Source organism: Peromyscus californicus, unplaced genomic scaffold (assembly GCF_007827085.1).
Source record: "Peromyscus californicus insignis strain IS unplaced genomic scaffold, ASM782708v3 Scaffold_5__1_contigs__length_169319896, whole genome shotgun sequence".
Lineage (NCBI taxonomy): Eukaryota > Metazoa > Chordata > Mammalia > Rodentia > Cricetidae > Peromyscus > Peromyscus californicus.
The window spans coordinates 13,451,368-13,473,729 of record NW_026294573.1 but is presented as its reverse complement, the minus strand read 5'-3'; the positions used below and the strand labels follow the sequence as shown (position 1 = coordinate 13,473,729).

Genomic DNA, 22,362 nt, shown 5'->3' with positions numbered 1-22,362 from the left:
GTCTTGGGATTAGGTGTGGTAGATGTGGGTTTGATTTTGGTTTTGGTCTCACTATGTAGCTTTCTCTGGCCTGGAATTTGCTGTATACACTAGGTTGGCCTTGAACCTAGATCTACCTGCCTTTGCTTTCCAGGTGCTGGGAGTAAAGGTGTGAGTCACCACACTCACTCAAATGTTGACCTAAGATGTTTTCGACTTGGACTTTTTTGGGTTTTGGTCCTGGGGATCAAACCTAGATGTGCAAGCACTCTCACAGCGAGTTCCATTCACCCTAGCTCTATGAGGGGTCTATCAGAACGCAACCCCGCCTTAAGTCAGCACCCCCAAACTTCACAAGAGATCTGAGGGTACCTGGCCGTGTCAGTTTGGCCATTTGCCCACCAGGGGGCGCTGAGAGGTCAGCCTTTTGTCTCAGGGCACAGGACTGTTAGGACGGAGGTCCTTTGGCCACCGCACATCCTGGCTGTCATTGCAGTGTGCACCAACAGTCGAGGTTAGTTAGGTCATTGTTCCTGCTTTAGAGAGGAAAGGAGTTGTAGTCATGTGAGGAGCTTAACCACAGGGAAGGGGGGCAATGCTGGGGAGACCTCTGCTGAGACCTCTGCTGAAAGGCTGTAGTCACTTCCCCCAGCCACCCTCTGGGAAAGGCTTTTGCTGCAGAGCTGAAGAGACCCCACCCCAACCTTTTACAAGCTGAACCGGTGCAGGCTATGCTGATTGCTGGTGGTGAAGCTGTCTGGAGAGGCCAGCAGCCTCCCGAGCCCTCCTGTCACTGGAGCTCCTTAGGCTGAGGACACGGCCCCAGATGACCTGCCGTCACACGCTTGCCCCTGTTGGGAAGGGAGGTGTTCCCGGTGGACTGCAGTGTTGGAGAGGCCTATGGAACGGCCGTGTCCAGTCACTAGACAGAGAGGCAGTAGCTTTGGAGTCCAGGCATTGGTGTAGACGCCAGGTCAGCAGAGGCGGGCAAAGACGACAGTTATTCCGGGCTTAAAATCTTATTACTATATGTGTGGGTGTTTTACCTTAATGCCTAGAGGCCAGAAGATGGAGTCCCTGGAACTAGAATTAGACATGAGCCACCATGTGGGTGCTGAGACTCAAATCTGGGTCCTCTGGAAGAGCAGCCAGTGCTCTAACCACACACTGCTCCAGCCCTTCCCTAAAGGTCTCCAGGAAGGCGGGAGTCCCGAGGCCTGGCCCTAGTGCCGTCTAAGAGGTCCGCAGTTCAGTTGGAGTGTTTGTTCAGCACGCCAGAGCGCTGTGTTACATTCCCAGGGTTTCTCTGTGTAACAGCTCCAGCTGTCCTGGAACTCGCTTTGTAGCCCAGGCTGGCCTCGAACTCATAGGACTCCACCTGCCTCTGCCTCCGGAGCGCTGGGATTTAAGGCGTGCGCCACCACCGCCCGGCTACGTTTCCACTGTTAGCCATAGTCACACACACGCCAGCACTTGAAAGGCAGAGGCAAGAAGATCAGGATTTCAAAGTGTTGACGTTTGCGCCTACATACATGTAGAATAACCCATGATGATGTGGGAATCTTGTTCCACTTGTGGGGCCCAGGGGCCAAACTTAAGATTGACCTGCTGAGCCTTCTCATCTGTCCTCAAGGTCATTTTTGGCTACGTAGGGAGTTCAAGGCTGGACTGGGCAACATGAGACCCTGTCTCAAAAAAAAGCCTTCGGGGGGGGGGGGGGTGTCACATAAGTGGTTTTGGATTATCAACCTCAACTTTCTCATCCATGCCACCATTAAGTTGAGCAATGGAGTCCCAAGTTGTAGATGGACCATGAGGGCTATAGGTTCAGGGCACAGTGGGTCTTGGGATGATCTCCCTGCCCAGAGGAATCATTGAACTGGGTTCAATCTAGGGTCTTCTAGCCAGCCTGAGTCCTCCTCAGTACCACCCCCCCCCCCCAAATCTGGTGAGGACTTGGCATGGAACCTTTAGGCAGGTGCAAGGTGCATTTCTTGACTAAGAACATGTAAGCATGATGCCAAGTAACCATTGGTCTTGTCAGAATTGGCCATTCATAAGCCAGACCTGAGGTAACTCTTAGGAACTGGGAGGCCTCTCAGGGAACTCTTGTGTCCAGTTTTGAGACTCCACTTCTATAGGTGTCTGAGAGGCAGGCCATGGTAGATGGCTTCTAGCAGATGTACCAAAGACCATGCTGCTGGAGTCTAGGGGCCAACAGCCAAGCTGAGCCTGCCAGGGCTCCTGGGAGGCCTGCAAGTTTGGCCAGGGACCTTAGCAGAGGTAGGTGAGTCCCCCCCCCCCCCCCCAGGAAAGTAGTTTGCCAGGGCAGGCAAGTGCTATCCCCCCTCCTGGGCTCAGGCCTTCCCTGACTCTAGAGATGAACCTACAACCAACCATCTGGAAATGCAAGTAGACTTAGGGGAACATTTACCCTCAGACCCACAACCTCCACTTCGGGAGTTACTGTCTTGAACAGAGTAGGGGCCACAGCCACAAAAGTCCTCTGTAGTGTCAACTGTAAACTTGGATTCAGTGAATACAAATTGGGCAAGATAAACTGTCACCAAGACCAGAACAGCTGACAAATTCAAATCCATACCTAGCCCTGAGCAGATCTGTGGGACAGTAGACCCCCCCCCCTTAATAGGTTGAGGTTACCAAATGGTGAAAGACCCTAGCCCTTCAGGCTTACACCCCCCCAAGCCCCAGGAAATAAGGAACTGAAAAGAAAACTAGTTCCAAGGGCCACCTGACTCGGCCTTTATTCAACCTGTAACAATGTAACAATGTAAAAAGATTTAAGAGATGTGCTCAACTGTGACTGGGATAGTTGCAGGTGTTCCAGGAAGGACCACTGTGACCTTTGTGTAAACTCCACTCCTGCCCTGATACCCCCTTGAGGTTTCAGGAAGAATGTGCATGCGGACGTGACTGTACCCACTCTATGATCACCCTGTGATCAGGCCATGAAATTGTATGGGAATTGTAATCTTGTGGGTTTTGTGGGTTGTTCCTTTAAAAGCCCTTATGGGGCTGCAGTAAGATGCGGCTCTTGTTCTTAGGAGCAGAGTTTGCCTTCTGTACAGAAGCTTAATAAATCCTCGTGCTGTTGCATCAACTGGACTGGAGTCTGGGTTCTTGGGGCACCCACTTGAGACCCTAAACTTTGGGGTCCAGCAATGGCACCCCCAGGCCACAGCTGTTCAGTCACACCTATACTGTAGGATAGTGATGCAGGGCAGGAAGCTTCAGGCCAGCCTGGGATAAGGCCCTGCTCCCACTGCTCCATCAGACAAGCAAGGTCATGTACCCCATGCTACCTACACAACCCTTGGGAGTGTGGGAGTCATTGCTGGCTCCAGACCCAGCTCTGCCCCCAACTCACATGGGATGAGAACCACTCTTTATGTTTGCCAAGGTCTCAAGGGGCCCAGTCATGAGTACAGTGAGAGCCCCAGAGGGTACCAGACCTCTGAAACCCTCTGCTGTTTGCCCTTGACAGAGGCAGTGAGACAGGACACTTGAGTGGGGACTGCAGGCTTTGGGAGCCCGTACAGGCTGACACAGCTATCTTTATCCCTCACACCACTGGACAGATAAGGAAAGCCGAGCGTCCATCTGTTGGGGCCAGCTGCCTGCCAGCAGGATGCCAGCTCCACTTAGGCCGGTCTCCTCTAGTGCAGGCCAGGTGTTAAGGCCCCCTTCTCCTTCCTCCAGCCCGGAGTATAGATGGGTGTGGCTTAGCTGCTTCAATCCAAAGCATTTGGCTAAGTCCAGCTGTGTTTCCCTTTATAAACTCAGAGGGAACAGCGACTGGGGGGGGGCCACATCCCATCCAAGTGGTGCAAGCTCCCTCAGCAGCCCCTTCCTTCTCCAAAGTAAGGCAGATTCTATAAGATGCATTCAGAACACCCTGTTTTATTTCCTCTGCAGTTAGGTTTGTCTAAAGACCGTTCCAGCTCCCCATTCCCCATCAACCCAGTGCACCAGGAATCACATGCCACAACTGCTTTATGGTAAAGGCCGTTCACTCTGGGGCAGAGGCGGCAGCCCCAGGGCCCAGGGTTTAAGGGATCATCTTCCACCACTTGAATGCAAACGGCACCCGGTGGATAATAATACAGGCACAGGTGTCTCCCATGTTGGACAGGTAGCATTCGAAGTCATCAATGAAGGTGCACTTGAGACCCAGGGGCTCCAGTAAGTTACAGACTCTCTCTTCCAGGCAGCAGGTACCCTTGATTAGGGGCCCAAAGGGCTTGGGGATCCCTAGATTCCTGCCCAACACAATCATCTGCAGCTGTTAAGACAGTTAGAACTAGGGTCAGGCAGGATCAGAGCCCTGAAAAGCTATCCCTGCCCATCCTGGGGGTAGGGTGGCACATAGAATTAGATACAGGGAAAACCCACATGTCACTCCTTAAGGTTGGCCAGACCTAAGCCTGTGTCCATGCAGGTATCAATCAATCTCAGTGAAATCAATAGTTTTGCTTAGTTTTCTAGTGCCTGCCAATGTTTCTCTGAAAAACATGAATTCCCTGACCAGCAGCTAACCGTGGTGGCTTACCATATTTTTGTCTGCATACCCTATCCCTGCCAGCTTTGAGACCCAGGGGCTCCAGTAATCCTCGGACTTTCATGCTTAGCTTTGTTCACTGACACCCCCCCCCCACCCATCTTTAACCCTTTCATAGCAGCTTTGGTACTATGCACCTGAACCTGGAGGCTATATCAGGCTCCCATTTCAGGCCACACCCATCTGATACAATCCAGCATCCTGGCCTGCAAGGCCAAGCAGACTGTTGGAACCAGGCATGCCCAGTAGCCCTCACCATGTCAGGAAAGTACGGCCTTGCAAAGAGCTTTGTGGTCTGTTGGTTGGAGGGGACGTTCGTCAGCAGCTCCAGGCAGAAGAGCTGTGGGATAGCAATGATGTCCTTGTCCGTCAGGCCCAGTTCCTTCTTCAGGAGGGTGCGGTTCAGGCTAATGCATTTCTGTACCACAGGGAAGGCAGGGAGAGACAGGAGTGTGAACATCATTATCAGGAAGGAGCCGAGCCCTGCTTGTTTCTACACAAATCCAGAAAAGGCCTCGGAGCGGCTTCTAACTGGCTCAAATCCCGTGAGCTAGGAGCCCTGGTGGTCCATGCGAGCCTTTCCTTACCACATAGTATAGTAGTCCTAACGTAAAGTGAATTCAGAGAAAAAGCTGGGGTGCAGGAGGGCCAGGATCCCTCACTAGTCTGTGCTGGGTGGCCACTAGTCCTTCAGGGGGGCAGGGGTGAGGGAGGGGAGAGGAAGCACATGCGCAGAGTGGGGCAGGGGCACACAGAAGTCTTCAGGTCCTTCCCTCAGATCTAAGCAGCCACTCCTGCCTACTCAGCATACCTGCCTTGGACACTTCCCTGCTGACGCCACCACCCTTGGTATCCAGCTCGATCTTGAAAGATCAAACCACCTGTCCTGGACTCATCTCATACCCACCCTGCCAGGGCAAGTGGCCCTCAGCGGCTTCTGCAGAGACCAGGGCACCAGTGTACTGTGGCATTGAATGTTCTTGGTCTAAGAGTAGTAAGGACCCAGTGGACAGAGCACCCACTGCACCCCTGGAATCTGTATCTGGAGCTGGCAGCTGCCTCCACCCCCAGTAGGATCAGCGCCCTCTTGGGGACAGTCTCTTATCTCAAGCCTTTACCTCCACATAATCATTCTGCTTTCGCAAGTTCTCATCAGCCAGGACTTGAGAGATGGTTCTGGACTCCCTCCCTGTGGGAAGCAAAGAGGCCAGGCAGGGGGCAGATCAATGCCCAGCATGACCCAGCCACTGGGGCATCCTCGGACCAGTGACTGACTATATTGTCAGTCTCAGGGACCACACCTGGGTCTAGTATCCTACATCTGGTGCTGGCCAAGATACACAACACCAGAAAACCCAGGCAGGATCTACTGCCCCTAGCCACTGTCTGTGGCTCGAGGGAAAGCAAGTTCAGAGTACTTTAGTGTGGTGTTATCAGCCCTGACTCGGCTCAGCTGGACACCAACTCTGTACAGCTGTGCTGCGCTACCCCCTAAGTGGGTACCAGGAGCCTTCTAGCTGCGGTCAACAGCTTTAACTCCGATCCTCAGGTTCCAGCCCAGGAGTGACACCACCTTTGCTTTCTAGTATGCATCCCATGACCTCTCACCTTGTGACAAGAAGGTATTCCTGGGCCCTATCACAGGATGTTGCTCAGGAGAGGGGTGGTACCCCGAGTCTCTAACCCAGGTCGAGAGACCGTCCCGACGCCCCCACCTTACTGGAGAAAGTCAGTCCCTTCGTGTTCCCCTCATGTTTAGGTCAGAAGGTGGCCTGGGGCACACCTTTGCCGGTCCCCCTGTGTTTCCTTAAGGGAGACCTGAAGTGTCAGGGCCCCTAAAGCCTGTGGCCCCTCAGGGAGGTCATACAGCATCACCAGTTGGGGCCAATGGAGCCACTTCACTGCAGCCCGGAACCTCACCTCAGGCCTGCCTGGATCGTAGGGTGCCCCCCTCCTGGTGTGAGGTGTCCCAACAATGGCCATCCCACCTCTTAGGACTTCCTGTGCCCTCTCTACCAAGGGTGGTAAATGAAGACTAGACCAGTGGTTCTCAATCTTCCTAATGCTGCCGTGATCCTCTAAAATAATTCCTCATGTGGTGGTGACCCCCGACCACCAAATTATTTCATTGCTACTTCATAACTAATTTTTCTAGCTACTTCATAACTGTAATTTGGCTACCATTAGGAATCATAATGTAAATGTCTGAAATACAAGATATCTGATATGCGACTCCTGTGAAAGGGTTGTTTACTCACCCCAACCCCCACCCGGGTCTCGACTCACAAGTTGGGAACTGCTCGAGAAGTTACTAGGTGGCCAGGTGGTGATGGCTTACGCTTTTAATCCCAGCACTCAGGAGGCAGAGACAGGCGGATCTGAGTTCGAGGCCAGCCTGGCCTACAGAGGGAAGTTCCCGGACAGCCAGGGCTACACAGAGAAACCCTCTCGAAAAACAGAAGGGCCCTAAGAAAAGTCACTTTACCGTTAGAAATGAGCTGATCTGGTCTGACCTCATCAAACAGGTTCGCATCCCCATAGCCTTCCTTCTGCTTCTGTTCAAACAGCTCATAGCAGGCACTGGGGCTGGCCAGCAGGAGGCGGAAGCCCTGGGAAAGGAGACCAGAGTCATCTGCTGTGCCGGGGCCCCTGGGGTCTCCAGCAGACGCACCCTCTCCAGCCCCAGCACAAACCTTGCCCTCATCATATTTGTCATTTACAGGGACAAAGCACATGAACTCATCCATGTGGCCGGTCATCAGCCAGTCTGAGAAGAGCTCCACAGGGGCCTGCACCTGCTGGGCACACACGAAGTCACGCAGGGCCTTGCTCATGTCCCGGCCCTCGGAGCTGGAAGAGGGAGAGAGCAGCCTTTGAGATGCTGTGGCCTAGGGCAGCTGCCCACCATACACCGAGAATCAGGCCACCTCCAGGCTATGGACTGCTTTTACCAATAGGTAGGGCAGCAGATTCCTTACTCCGTGCCAACGAATTGGCTCAGAAGATAAGAGCACTTGTCACCAAGCCTGGGGACCTGAATTGAATCCCTAGGACCCACAATAGAGAACTGGTTGCCTACAGGTTGTCTTGGTCACAATGTGTGCTGTGGCACTCATCCACACAAAACTTAGAAAGGGGTGTGTTTGCAGTAGCCCTTACTGTGACCTAGCTCAAGCACAAATCCCGTAATCCTAATTGACTGAGCCCTAGACTACAGGATCACCTGGTTTTAGAGTTAAGATCGCCAACCCAAACCCATGTTTTGGGGACTTAACAGTCCAACAACCTAGTTGGTTTAACCCCGGGAAATCAAAGAAGTTTTTTTGGAAGTTTTTACTTTGAGACAGGGTCCCACGTAGCTCAGGCTGCTCTCAAATCCATAGAGGCAGGAATCAGGGATAGAACTAAACCTAGGGCCTCCTGCTTGCTAGGTAAGCTCTCCAACTGTGCCACATCCTTAGCCCCGCCTCCAGGCTTGCTTTTTCTAATTCCAGTCCTACCCAAACCAAAGGCTCAAGTACCCTTCAGTGTCAAAAAGAATGCAGAACAGTGTGCTGAGGGGAACTGAATTTCTGCGACCAGACTGACAGCTCGTCACCTGCCAGCTGGTCTAGCTCACCTGGGGTAAAAGCTGCCACCAATGAGGACCCTGCCTAGCGGGTAGTCTTTGCCTTGAGCCTTGACTGGTGGGGATACTATCAGGTTCCCGATGGAATCCAGGCTAGCCACTCTGTGGTCTTCAGTTTGGTGGGTCAGGTAGCCAACTCCAGGGCTCTAGGAGGAGACCCAATGGGGAAGAGTGTTATATAGGAAGAACTGGATGTAGGTCTCATCTCACTCCTGACTGGCAGGAACATGCACATCTATTCCCCATCCCCCAGAGGCCACCTTGGACCCCTGGCCCCAGCATCCCATCATCCCAGCTCAACACCAGGCCTTAGAGGTTCACTATAATCAGACCACAGCCCAGCCCCTCACCAGTGAGTATTTTATGGGGAACTCTTCCATATTGGAAACCCGAGGGGTGTCGAAAATCAAGGACACCGTCTTGTGAGGAGCCTGAGTGTAGCAGAAAGCCATTTCATCCTGGGGGAGACAAAGATGGTAGTTCATTTTCTTCATCAGCTGCTTAATCTGCTACACTACTCCCTGGGAGCAGCCAGAGAGAAGCCTGGTCAGCTCCTGCTCAGCCCTCAAAACCTTCCCAGAGGCTTTGCCCAACACATCCCACCTTCCGGTTTAAGACTGAGAATTCCACCCCCCTACCGGCAACCCATTGACAGGTCTTCTCAAGCTCTGCTTTCAAAGCAAGTCAATTGTTTCTGGTACCTACAAGCAGTCACCATGCTCTCTGGCCTGCCCTGTGATGCCTTCTAGCCAGGCTCCCTCCACCCCCAACAAAGTTCCCTGCATCTCAGCTGAAGAGACTTTTGGTGTGTAGATGGGGCGGGGTGTCTTTTGAGACAGCTTCTTGTGTAGCCTTTAAAGTTACTATGTAGCTGAGGGCTGGCTTTGCATTCTCAATTTTTCCCTTCCTTGTCTCCAAGTGCTGGGATTACAGGTATGCACCACCTCGCACCCAGTTTTACAGGATGCTGGGAAATGAACTTGGGACTCTACACTAGGCAGGCACTCTGAGCTACATCCCTAACCCTTGACCTTTCAATTCTGGTTTGTACCTTTCAAGTGTCAACTCCACCTTGGTTTGAGTTGGCTTCTGTGCTTTGCTGAAAGGGTCTCTTATTCCGTGGTGCAACTTCTACATGCCCCCATCCCTCCTTGTTCCTCCAAGCACACCCATTGCGACTTCTGTCAATGGCACTGACGCCTGTAGAGCTGGTGGCCCCCGTCTTGTGACCCTCACTGAAGGTTTCCTCAAGCAACCTAAATGACCTGCTTAAGGGCTGTCCCGTAGGTCCCCTTTCTCTTTCTCAGCACTCAGAGCTCCGGCCTGGCCGGAGGGTACCTGTCCTTACTCACCTCTAGCCCCTGCTGGTACGACAGCCTCTAGTAAGTGCTCAGATATGCCTGGAACAGAAGGATTCTCCAGAACCAAAGCCAAGCCAGCTCCGGCTCTGCCGTTAGGCCAGACACAAGCCCAGACTCACAGCCCAGCTCCAACACCTGCAACCAAGGTCTCCACCTGACCTCGAAACATGCCTAGCATCTGGAAGAAGGGGGACTAGACTCTAGAGTGATCTCTGACAAGCCTTGGTGGTGTGCTGGCTCACTGTGTTAAGGTCATCTTGTGGCATGTGTCGAGCCTCTCTGCCGTTCCTGCACAGCTGGAGCACCCCAGGTCGGGGTGTCAATTACCTGGAGCCATTTGCCCTGGCGGCAGGGGTCTTCATACACAGATGCCACCTGCACATTGCTCTTCTCACTCAGTCTTATCACTGTGTCCACAAAGCCCTGCAGCTGCAGCGCCCTGCCGCAAGAGAGAAGCCCACTGTGATTTCCTCAAGGTCCTCGCAACAGTCACACTCCAGGTCCCGGGGGCAAGGGAGGGGAAGAGGGCAACATTCTGCCCGCAAGGTAAACGGAGCCGCTGTCCCCCTATCTCAGTTTAGGTCACTGGCTTGGACTTTTTCTGCCTAGACTATGCTGGCAACTAGTGGCAGTTCAACCCTGTTCACCCCTTTTGATCAGCCTGTGTACACACACGCTCTTTATTCTATCCTTGTATGGGCCCCTCTACCCAAACCATTGGATGACTGCTCCCCATGAGGACTGTTAGAAACAAGGCAGCTCAAGATGGCCAATGAGGTCATCTATCTGCGGGGCGTGGGGATGGGGGGGACATCTGGACACCTGGGTGGGTTTTTTTTTTTTTTTTTTTTTTTGGAGACAATGTCTTATTACTACAGTGTCCTGGAACTCGCTTTGCAGACCAGGCTGGCCCCAAACTCAGACTTGGCCTGCCTCTGTCACCCGAGTGCTGGGGTTCAAGGTGTGCCCCACACCACACTTGGAAAAACTTGGGATTTTAGTTTTCATAGAGAACACCAACACTTGTGGATCTACAGTGGACATCCTTTCCTTGGGCACAAGATGACATTTGAAAGTGATGTCAAGACATCCAATTTAATAACTGGACCCTCAAGAATTGATGGTACCAGCGAGTCACAATTGGAAAGTGTCCTCACCAGGATTCTAGTCCAGTCCCAGACCCAGTGTTTATGTTGACATCCTATGCAACTCTCCAAAGACCTTATTTCTTGGGTCTCCCTGCCAGCACGGAAAGAGGATGCTAGTGAGACACCCTCCGCAGGTGGCCTCAGGAACTCTTACCTGCACAGGTAAAGCTCAAGAGGCATCTGGGTGCTAGGAGTGAAGATGTAAGGAGCAACCCGGAACATCACTGTATCTTTGTATAGCGGCATCTCCGGGATCAACTGCAATATATGACAGGTCTCCATGGAGACCTGGTTCCATCTGCCCCCTTCTCCCTAGCACCTCCTGGGGTCTGCAGCTGTTCATCTTAACCCATCCACTAGAGCCCACTACCTTCCACAGCTTTCTGGAACATTCCCCCACCCCCCGCAGCTGTACTGAGAGCCATATGTGGGTGTCCTGCCTAGCACCCATAGCTCTCCTCCCTCCACCAAGCCCAAGGATCCTCGCTGACCCAGGGACATACTTGGTCATGAGACTTTTCCACTAGGGAGACGGAGAAGGAAATCAGGCCTGTGAAGCTGGCAGATGGGAACTCTATGGCCTCTATGTAGAAGGTCTCTTTCCCTCGGTTCTCAAAGGGAGCCAGGACATGGAAGGGCTTGCCAGGTCCTATGACCAGTTCATAGGTACTGGTGGCGGTACCTTCTAGGAGAGAGAAGGGGGTGAGCGGCTGCTGGAGCTGCCTGGTTGCTATGGGCGTTCCAGGTGGGCAAACACAGCAGACTTATGATCCATTCTCAACATCAGAGCCGAGGGCTCTGAGATCGCCAGCACTGTTAAGGGTCACTTAATGCACCAAACTGTATTTACAAGTGTGTGCACATGCATGTAGAGACCAGAGGCTGACATAGGCGTCCTCAATAACCTTACTTGAGACAAGGTCTCCTTCACTGAACCAGGGCCTTATCAATTCAACTAAAGTGGCTGGTCAACAAGTCCCCAAGATTCTGCCTTCCACCGCCCCCAGCTGTGGGGTTCCAGATGCACACCTCACCTAGATGCGTGCTGGCATCTGAACTCAGATAATTCATGATTACAAGTGCTTTACTGACCGAGGTATCTCCCCAGCCTCAGCACCAACATCCTTTTGAAGGCTTAGGACAAGCACACCAGGAGTCAGAACTCAGCTAGAGAGCCCATACTCAGGTGTTCACTTTTAATGAGGTAGGGCGTTTACTTGAACTCACAAATCTGACCTTTGGGAAGAATTGTAGGAGTCCCTAAAGGTTGAGACACTCAGCATGCAGAGATGTGCTTAACAACCCCACCAGATGTTGGCCATCCACATAATGGATGGATGACCCCTCCAGAGACATCTCAGGAGACACCTAGAGTGTGAGCCCTGCCACCGCTACCATGAAGCCAATTTCAGTTTTAGGTCAAGAGTAAACCACAGGAGAGACCCTGAAGGTGGCTGGTCACATATCAGGTTGTCTTTATAGTAGCTAGACTCCAAATCAGCTGAGCTACCAAGCTTCTCCCTGGTGTCAACAACCACCTGGGTCCTCTTACCACTCCCAATTAAACCAGGCCAGTTATGGGAAAAAGCCAGCACCCCCCCCACTTCCACCCCAGGCCACTTGATCCCTCTCCCCAGGCTTTCGATCAACCTGGACAGCAAACAGCACACGCCACTTGCCTGCTGAGGAGTGAGCAGGGGACGGGGTGCCACATGGGTGCACCATGATGACTGCCACTCCAGCTTCTGAGCCACTAGATCCCAAAAGTTTACTATAAGGGGTCTTGGGTTAAGGTGGTTCCGGCCTAGAGATGGTTCAGTGGTTAAGAGCACTGGACACTCCTTCCAGAAGACCCAGGTTAGATTTCCAGCACTCACATTGCAGGCTCACAACCACCTAACTCCAGTTCCAGAGAACCTCACACCCTCTTGTGGACCTCTAATTACCAGGCACACACAGTGCATAGACATACATGTAGGCAAGACACCCACACACAAATTTAAGTTTTTTATAGATCCTCCTAGCAGGAGTTACTTGGAGATATTTATAAGGCATCCCATCAGTTCAAATGTATTTCTCCATTTCCAGCTAAGAGAATCCTGAAGCTAGGCACCATCATCCCCGTATCTAGATGGATTGGCTAACCCATGGTAGTATGTATAAGTTAACTGTCTGGTAAAGGTGGCAGCCAGACAGTCCCTGCCACATAGATCTGGCCACACAGCCTGTGACCTGCAACTCTAGATTCTGGGCACCCTGTTAGAGGTGGTGTAGGGCTGAGACTTACTCTGGAGCCAGTAGACTTTCGCCTTGCTCGACTCTTCCTTGGAAGTATGGAGGATCAGCCAGTAGTTCTTAAGGACAGCGTGGGGGCCCTCCACAGTCAGAGTCATTTGAGAGAGGTTCTGTATTGCTGGACAAAAAAAGGACAGACACAGGCTCGGGCCAGGCTCTGGGACAGGAAAGCGAGCATCAGGGATAGGGAGAAGTTGCATCGAGTCTCACTTAGTAGTCCAGGCTGGCTGAGCACAGCGATTCCCCTGCCTCAGCCTCCCAGGTGCTGGCATGACAGGTGTGAGCTATCATGTCTGGCTTTAAGGCTTATCCGAGATCCTCTGGCTCCTGGGATGCTCCAGGGTCCCCAGCCTGAAGGCACCTCCTGCTCACTATAGAGAGGTTCCCACACCCCTTTTATGGGATCAAGAGTTCTCACCATCTTGTGAGGTCAACATCTCATCTCTAGCTGCCCTCCCCCCATGGCAAAATGAGGCTCATTCATAGCCAGGAAGTAATGGGTTGTCTGATTAAGACTCTTCATGGGGACTGAGGATGTAGCTCAGCTGATAGTGTTTGCCTAGCATGCACAAAGCCTCAGTGTCCAGTCCCTAGCACTATATATAAATGGTGTGGTGAAACATTTAATTCTCACAGGAGGTAGATACAAGATAATCAGAAGTTCAAGGTCAGCCTGGGCTACATGAGATCTTTGTCTCAAAACACATGCAGAGGACCTGGAAAAGTTGCCTTTGTGGTTAAGAGCACTTGCTACTCTTCCAAAGGATCTGGGTTTGGCTCCTAGCATCCATTTCAAGTAGCTTACAACCAATTGTAAATTTCAGTTCCAGGAGATCTGTTGTCCTCTGACTTCAAGGACTCCAACACACACACATGCAATGAATCAATTTTTTGAGACAGGGTTTCCCTGTGTAGCCCTGACTGTCCTGGAGCTCACTCTAGACCAGGATGGCCTTGAAGTCAGATCTGCCTGCTTCTGCCTCCCAAGTGCTGGGATTAAAGGAGTGTGCCACCACGCCCGGCTTATGAATAATTCTTTTAAAAGATGTACACACATCTTTGTATGAAACCATGTGGCCCCTCATACGGCTTCAAGGCATAAAACCCTTTGGTGTGCCAATAATGTCACCCAGGGCCTTTGTACATGTTAGGCAAATGCTTTCCTATGGACTAATATACTCCCAACCTATGAAAAGAGACTTGATCATCCGAGGAATTGGCTGTGACCTGCATGTGTGCTAGCTAAGGAATGGCCAGAGCGTAGCAGAGGTGGGGGACGTCGGAAGGGTGTACCTTTGTTCTTGTCCTGATCACTGGTCTTTTCAGACTCGCCTGTGTCACCAGGATTACAGTTGACAAGCAAGATGGCTCCCCAGCCATTCGGGCCCCACACCCATCTTTTCTGCAAAGGACAGGGACATTGAGGCAGGAAAGAGACAAGCAAACCCTCTGCTTCTCACATGCAGAGCTTTGTCCTCACAGTCCTGGGGATCCAGGGGACAGAGTTTGAGGATGATGACTGGGTGAGTGGAAGCTGAACGCAGGTTTCAGGAATGCAGAGACAGAGGCATGCTACAAGAGAGGGGTCCCCAGCAGAGGTCCAGGGGTGGCAAAGCTAACTCTGCTGTAGCGGCTATATAAGCAGGCCTGTGCCTCTGGACACCTGCCTATTGATTTTGTTTTGAGAAAAGGTCTTGATATGTAAGCCTAGGATGGCATCAAACTCACCATCCTGCCTTTGACAGGCAGGGGCCACCACATCTGGCTTCGTTTTGTTCTGAGACAGGATCTACTATAGCCCAGGCTAGCTTGGAATTCCCAAGAATGGCCTTCAATGCCTGATGCTTCTGCTTTACATCGTGGACGCTGGAAAGGCACATTCCCACCACACCTGGCTATTTTTCAGTAAGTCAGAAATCGATTTTATTGACCTTGACTTGTGTAGCAATGAAACTTAAAGACACCCTGGAGGTCAGATAATAGGCCTGAGGGCCAGAGACGGCTCCCTAAAGGTCCTGCCTGCCTTGCTCCCTCGACCAGGCAAGCCTCACCTTGGCCTGCTTATCACTTGGCATGTCCAGCTGTCCATCTCGGTAGATGTCTGCTTCTAGGGAGACCTCTGAAAGGAAAGGGAGAGATCTCAGACACCTGCACTGCTAATGGGACCCAGAAGCTCCGGTGGTCCTCACAGGGCAAGCCCAGCCTCTGATGCTGTTGAAAACCTAACACGGTGTCTTAATGTCGAGAAGTTCAGCATCTTCAAAATTCATGCTGAGCTCCACACAATGAGTTAGTCACACATTTAAAAAAAAAAAAAACCACAACTCAGTTTCCTTGTGTGATTTTATATTGGAATGTATCCATAGCTATATTGGGCCACAGGTTGGACACTCATGGTGAGGCAGTGTCCTCATAGGCATGCTGGTTCCCACAAATAAGTCAGGGAAGGGCCATCTGCCCCCACCATCCACACTCAGACATAGATCCCGATAGGATCTCATCCTTTCACCTTCTGTCCAAGCAATTCCAACAGGGAATCTACCTCCTTACCTTTCTAGAAAAATCTTTGAACTTGAAGACACACAAGGATCAACACAGAATTCCTCGGAAACTTAAGGATCCAGGCTTCTGCCCAAAGCCTTCCTGGGGGACTACCTTCTCGTGGCATCCCACTGCCCAACCCTTCCCACTCAGCTCAGCTCCTTTCAACTTTACCTTAGTCTCAGCTCCTAGATCTTGTATGAAGTGCCACTTGCCCCATCTGGAGGGTCAGGGCCATGAGCCTGGCCCTGGCTTGCTGCTGCACCCTCAGCACCCAACCTGTAGGCATGGCGCTCCGCTGCCCACATGGAAGCTCACACCTGCCTGCCAACTCCACAGTTCAAGATGATCAAGCACCCTTCTGACCCCAAGGACCGCGTCTACCATGCGATGCCCATGAACACATACACAGAATTTTTTTTTTGGTTTTTCGAGACAGGGTTTCTCTGTGTAGCTTTGCGCCTTTCCTGGAACTCACTTGGTAGCCCAGGCTGGCCTCGAACTCACAGAGATCCGCCTGGCTCTGCCTCCCGAGTGCTGGGATTAAAGGCGTGCGCCACCACCGCCCGGCAACACATACACAGAATTTAAGAAGAGGCTTGGGGCAGGGTAGATAGAAATCAGTTTAGGATCCATTAAGTTAGACCCATAAGCTAGGTTGGGAAGGCAATACTCATGTATCTATGGGGCTGCCTGGGTAGAGACAGTGTTGGGAGTCTATAGAAGAGTTACATGAGCCTGAAACACTTTGGTGGCCAGCTGGGGGTGAAGGGCTCTGCAAAAGGCCCTGGGAAAGATCAAAGAGGGATCTCGATGTGTTTCAGGTGACGTGCGTAGAGAAGGATGACAGGTGTGTCTAACGGCAGCGGGTCAAGGCAGAGAGGACACAGTGGCCACCTGGTTTTTACGAAGCAGCTGGGAGATGGGGCTGGAGAGATGGCTCAGCTATGAGGCGCTCTTCTCTCCCAGAGGATCCAAGTTCGGTTCCCAGCATGATCAGACATCGCAACCACCTGTAACTCCAGTCCAGGGGCACCTGATGCCCTCCCCCTGGCCTCGTGCACACTCACACGGAGAGTTAAGGCCTTCTTACATCAGTAAGTTGCTAAGGGTAGAGATTCACAGTGAGGGGACATAGGCATTTTGTACCAGACCTGTCAGTGATGCGAGTGAGGAAGGGGGCAGATTCTGGTTGCCGTTATCCTCAGGAAATTAAGGGAGGGAGGAGTGACCGAACCCCAAGGGCACCAATAGGAGGCATTTTATGTAAGAGGAGTCTCTCCCTGGCTTGGCACCGGCTGCCCTGCTCTCCAGAGGAGGTCTGGATGGGCTTCAGCTCCTACAGGGAGCAAGACTCACCAACGCCGGTGAGGTACAGCACAGCTGTGGCCGTGGGGACCTCTGTGTCAGGACAGTAGTAGGAGACCAACACCTGTGGAGACAGTGGGAGATCTGTTAAGGGTGGAGAGCAGGAGCCCAGCGCCAGAGTGGTAGGTGGAGTCTAGGCATTTGACCTCAGCTTTGTTTCCAGCAGCCCACTGTGAGCTGGCCCGAGGGCCTCGACCGCCTAGGACTTCTAGAGTCTCACTGAAGTTGCTTGTGTTGGCCTTGAACTTGTTCTGCAGCCCAGGCAGATCTTGCCCTTTTGATCCTCCTTCCGGTTAACTGGGCTTAATAAGCACGCGCCATTAGGTCCAGTTTACAACCTTGGTTCTACCCTAGTGAACCACCCGCCTCAGGAAACTGCCTGCCCTAGACACACAGACAGGCAGGTTCCATCCACTCCCCATCCCCCACACTGCGTCTTGTTCCCTGCCCACAGACAGCTGCAGCTGGCCTTTTGCCAATGGGCTTCCGCCAGGCTTGCACGCTTCCACACCGGGATCACCCGGGTAGGTAAGGGTCAGCCCTCTCCCCTCCCTGACTCACCTTGTCCTCGTCCACAGTGGGGCTGGGTGACACCATCCTCACCAGTGCCTCTGTGGGTTTGTTCATGGGTCGCCAGACCACGGCATCCTCCTTCCCAGTAATGACTGTGCTGGAGATGTGGATCAGGATCCTGGGGGAGCCACGGATGGTGAAGGACTGGCAGTTCTCGGGGGCACACCTGGTTTTGACGGAGACAACGCACATTAGAAGCACAGGGTCTCACTAGCCTAGCAGGGTTTGAGGACAGCTCTCCAATCCTCATCCATCTTACGGGGTTGAGGAAGTGGCCTGCTGGTCAGTGGAGTTTGGGGGGCCCTAGTGTCTTCAGGTTTTCTCTTACCACCCCTACCCCTGTGACCTCCATTCTTCCTGATGATTTCCAGCCCCAACCTCACCCTCCCACCAACACCTCACAAGTAACCAAATCTTCATTTTATACACAGGCCCCAGTTCCCATGCACGGAGCAAGCAAATGCAAGAACCACAAGGAAAACATCCCCTCACCTACTCTTCACGACTGCTAAGGGAGCTCTTAGGAGCAAGAAGCAGAGGAAAACTGTAAGGTAGTCTCCTGCAGTGGGACTGGAAGGCCCCTGTAGACCAAACCAGATTCCTGGAGGCCAGTCAGTTCAGCTGATTCCTGGGCACGGGGCCTCTACTCAGACCACCCCTTGCAAGAACCCCTTTAGATACCCCGAAGCCTTACCCACTGATGTCCAGTGTGATTTCCATGCCCAGCACACAAATGGCATGGGTGGGACTGTCCAGGGACAGGCTGAGAGTACTCTGGAAAGACATGGCAAGGCTTCCAGGCCAGCCACTCTCGGGTGCAGCCCTTACCTACCAAAGTAACTGTCTAGGGCTGTCATGCCCCCCTTGCCTTCCTCTTTAGTAGGGTAAGGAACGCCCCAGTCCGCCCCCTTGTTAAGGGTTCGCGGCCTCAATCCCACCCAGGTGTGTCTGCTTTTCTCCCTGGTGGCTGTGGGAGGTGCACAGGAGCGAGGAGGGGAGAGGGGGGTGGCGGGGCCCTTTCAGTCAGTATCAATGTGTATCAGCTGCTGCCTGTAGACCCTGCGGCCCTGGGGAATCAGAGGTTAATCACTTGGAGCTCTGGCCTTCCACTGGGGGGAGCAAGGGGGCATTCTGGGAAGTCGGAACCTGCATGGTCCAAGGCATTAGCAGACTCTGCTAGAGCTGCCAGGGTGAAGGTCTCCAGAGGACATCAGGGGCTGTGGTCAGGGTGCTACATCTCAAGGTTAGGGTCTTGGTTCTAGGACAGTGGTTCTCAACTTGCGGGTTTCAATCCCTCTGAGGTCTCATATCAGATATCCTACATATCAGATATTCTACATATCAGATATTGACACTACAATTGATAACAGTAGCAAAATTATAGTTATGAAGTAGCAACGAAATAATTTTATGTTTTGGGGTCCCCACAACACAACATGAGAACTGTATTAAAAGGTCGCAGCATTAGGAAGGTTGAGAATTACTGCTCTAGGATGTATTCGACTTGGCAATTGATGGAGAGGAGTTTGGCCAAGTGCTAAGATCCCCGCTGGGGAAGCTGATTAGCTCTTCAAATCCCTGGTCCTGGCAGACAACCTGCAGCCTTTCTCCTGGTGATGAAGGTGATCCAGTGGCTTATAGCTGTGTCTCCTGTGTGAGGTGGGGGTGGGGTGGGGGGTGGGCAGCACCAGCTGGTGCATGGGGTAAACCTGTGGAGCCTTTCTTACAGCTGTTGTCCATCTAGGCCCACAAAACAAAAAGGAAATTTTATAATTATTGTATATTTCAAAATTGCTAAAACAGTCAACATCCTCACACCCTACAATAAGTTGCTGACAGATACATCGGTGAGTTTCATGGTCTCTTTTAGTAATGCATACCTAGGTCAAATGACTAAACCACATGTGGTGGTTCCTGCGGTTCAGCACTCAGACTGAGGCAGGAGGAGTCCTGTGAGTTTGAGACCAGCCTGGGTTACAGAATGAAACCCTGTTGTTTTTCTTTCTTTCTTCTTGTTCTTTTTTTTTTTTTTTTTGTTTTTCAGCTGGAACTCACCAGGCTGGCCTTGAACTCGCAGAGATCCTCCTACCTGTGCCTCCTGAGACCCTGTTTCAAAAACCACAAAATAACATTGCATTCCATAGTATACGTATTTGTTGTTAGGGGGAAAAAAGACCCAGCTGAGGTAGGCCAGCCTGTGCTTATGGAGTGAGTTCAAGGCTAGATTAGGCAATTCAATAAGAGTGTGTCAAAGTTTTTAAAAAGGGGGTGGGTGGGAGTGTAGCTCCTTGATGGAGAATTTATCTACCTCCAGGCCTTAGGCTCAGTTCCCATCATTCCTATACTACAAGCTGAGCATGCTGGGTCATATCTGCAGTCCCAGAACTTGGTAGACTGAGGCAGAGGATCAAGAGTAGGACACCAGCCTGGGTTAATTAAGGGGATTCCGTACAGGAGCTTCTCCAGCTGATTTCCCAGAAGATCTTGGTGCAGGGCAGAGCTTGGGGGGGGGGGGGCACCTCCATTCCTCTCTCCATTTTACCCGCCTATCAGAGAAGGAATGATGGTACCAGCTCCCAGCTGGCTTTGGAGGTGCACACCCATAATCTGTGCACTCGAAAGGCTGGGGCAGAAAGATGGCTATGCATTTGAGGGCAGCTTTGGCTACAAAGGGAGTGCCAGGTAGGTTAGGGCTACTAGCAAGACCCTGTCTCCACAAAAGCAAACAAACAAGTACGTGACATCGAAGGCAGGAACCGGAAGCTAGCAGTCAGTAGGAGCCTGAAGTGGTGGAGAGGCGCTCTCCTGGGGGACCTTTGGAAGGTGAGGGGGTTAGCTTAGTCCTAACCCTGTGAAACTGCTGTGGTCTCAGGCCTCAAGAACTATGGGGGACTGAGTTCCGTCCTGGGTTTTAGGAACACCTGGTTTGTGGTGTTTATCACATCTGTCTCAGACACTCCCAGGCAGTCTCTGAGGAAGGGAGGGGGACAAAGGGATTTAACAAAGGTTAAAGGAAAGTCAGGGCTGGTTAGGTGGCTCAGTAGGTGAAGACGCCTGCCACGGAGCCTGGTGTGTGGAGTTCGATGTGCAGAACGCACATGGCGGAAAGAAGAAACGCAGTGTTTCCGACAGTCCTTACATGTGCACCGCGGTGTGAGAATGCGCGCGCGCACGCGCGCGCACACACACACACACACACACACACATGGCGGCCACACTTCTAATCCCAACACCTGAGGCAGAGGCAGGAATGTTTCTGAGTTCGAGGCCAGCCTGTTCCAATAGGCAGTTCTGAGTGAGCCAGGGCTACATAGAGAGACCCTGTGTCAAAGAGAAAGGAAGGAAGGAAGGAGAGAAAGAAGATGAGTGACACATAGCTTATCTAAGGAAGAAGTCATTTGTCCATGGGTGTACACCAAACTGAGAGGGTTAGCATCCCAAGGACGAGGTGCTAGAGGCAAGTATTTACTGGGAAAACAAAGAGGTAAAAGGACATTATTTGATTGGTTTGCAATGGCAAAAGCCCAGGGTCACAGTTATAGCTTTACAGCTTATGATTGGCTGGGGTTAAGTTTTATAAACTTTTTTTTTTTCAGAAAATAACCCAAATTTCATTTATTTGTAGTTGAGCAAGGTTAGGTTGCTGTTGAGGCCCATCTGGTTTTTATCTACTCAAGGATTCTGCAGGCTTGAAACTCTGGTTAGAGTGTCCCCAAAGACCCCATGTGTTAAAGGCATTGTCCCCACCCCACGGTGCTATCTAGAGGTGAGAGAATCTTTTAAAAAATGTTTTTACAAAGATTTTATTTTATGAATATGTGCCTGTGTGTAGGTAAACGTGCCGCAAGTGGGCAGGAGCACAGAGATGTCAGCAGGGCACACCAGATGCCCTGGAACTGGATTTACAGGCAGGTGTGAGCCATCATAGACATGCTGAGAACCAAACCTGGGTTCTCTGCAAGAGCAATAAGTGCTTTAACCCCTTAGCAGTTCTCAATCTGAGGGTTGCAATCCCTTTCACAGGGGTCACGTATCAGATATCCTGCATATCAGATATTTACATTATGATTCCTAACAGTATCAAAATTACAGTCATGAAGTTCAATGGAAATAATTTTATGATTGGGGGTCACCACCACAAGAGGAGCTGTATTAAAAGATCACAGTGTTAGGGAGGTTGAGAACAGCTGCTCTAGTCCCAGCCCTTCCTCTTTTAAAATGATCGCAGCTATCCTTCTTCGGGACAGGGTCTCATGTAGCTCAGGCTAGCCTCTGACTTGATATGCATGTGAGCATGGCCTTGAATTCCTGTTCTTCTTGTTTCTTCTTTTCTAGTGCTGGGATTGCAGGTACGTGCCACCAGACCTGGCCTCGCACACCAGGTCAGCACGCCTGGCTTCCATTTTAGTTTACTTTAGCCAATGAGCTATTCATGAGGCCACTCTGTGTTTTGCCCTGGCTCTCTTGGAAGCAGCTCCTTCTCCCCCACGATGGCTGAGGCAGCTCCCTCCATTTCGGGGGCTGCTTTACCCATCAGCCCCTCCCCCCCATATCCTTCTGCAACCTCAGACCTCTAGTCTGCAGGGGTCTGTGTCCTGCATAACTTCCCACTGTCCCCAGCCTCTCTGGGTCACGGGAAAGTTGCGTCGACCCAGAAAATTCTAGCCAGGGGAGCAGCTGTCCCGCTTCATGGTTAGACTCAGGTTTTATTCATCCCTTTCTTATGGGCAGGGCAGAGATTTTAGGAAAGTATCCTGTTCTGGGACAAATCTCACTATCTAGCCTAGGCTACCTTTAACTCACAATATTCCTCCTGCCTCAGCCTCCTGAGTGCTGGGATTTTAAGTGTTCATCTCCATGCCTGTCTGAATCTGAGGTTTTTAAAAAGGT

The 22,362-nt window shown here is 51.8% G+C and overlaps 1 protein-coding gene across 2 annotated transcripts; it reads right to left on the bottom strand.

Annotated features, from left to right (window-relative positions):
- Positions 1–4,048: 4,048 nt before the first annotated feature.
- On the bottom strand, positions 4,049–18,258 carry Padi6 (peptidyl arginine deiminase 6). 2 transcript variants are annotated; one of them, XM_052718483.1, is made up of 16 exons: positions 18,167–18,258; positions 17,461–17,638; positions 16,891–16,963; positions 15,042–15,109; positions 14,284–14,392; positions 12,983–13,108; positions 11,199–11,380; positions 10,850–10,953; positions 9,875–9,986; positions 8,537–8,644; positions 8,178–8,332; positions 7,252–7,408; positions 7,044–7,167; positions 5,677–5,747; positions 4,815–4,976; positions 4,049–4,282 (listed from the first exon to the last, which is right to left on the bottom strand). In XM_052718483.1, the coding sequence occupies exons 1-16, from the start codon at positions 18,256–18,258 to the stop codon at positions 4,049–4,051; spliced, it is 2,055 nt and encodes a 684-aa protein (XP_052574443.1). The 2 variants fall into 2 exon arrangements, with proteins under 2 accessions (XP_052574443.1, XP_052574444.1); XM_052718484.1 differs by having other exon boundaries at positions 11,199–11,377.
- Between the last annotated feature and the right edge of the window lie 4,104 nt (positions 18,259–22,362).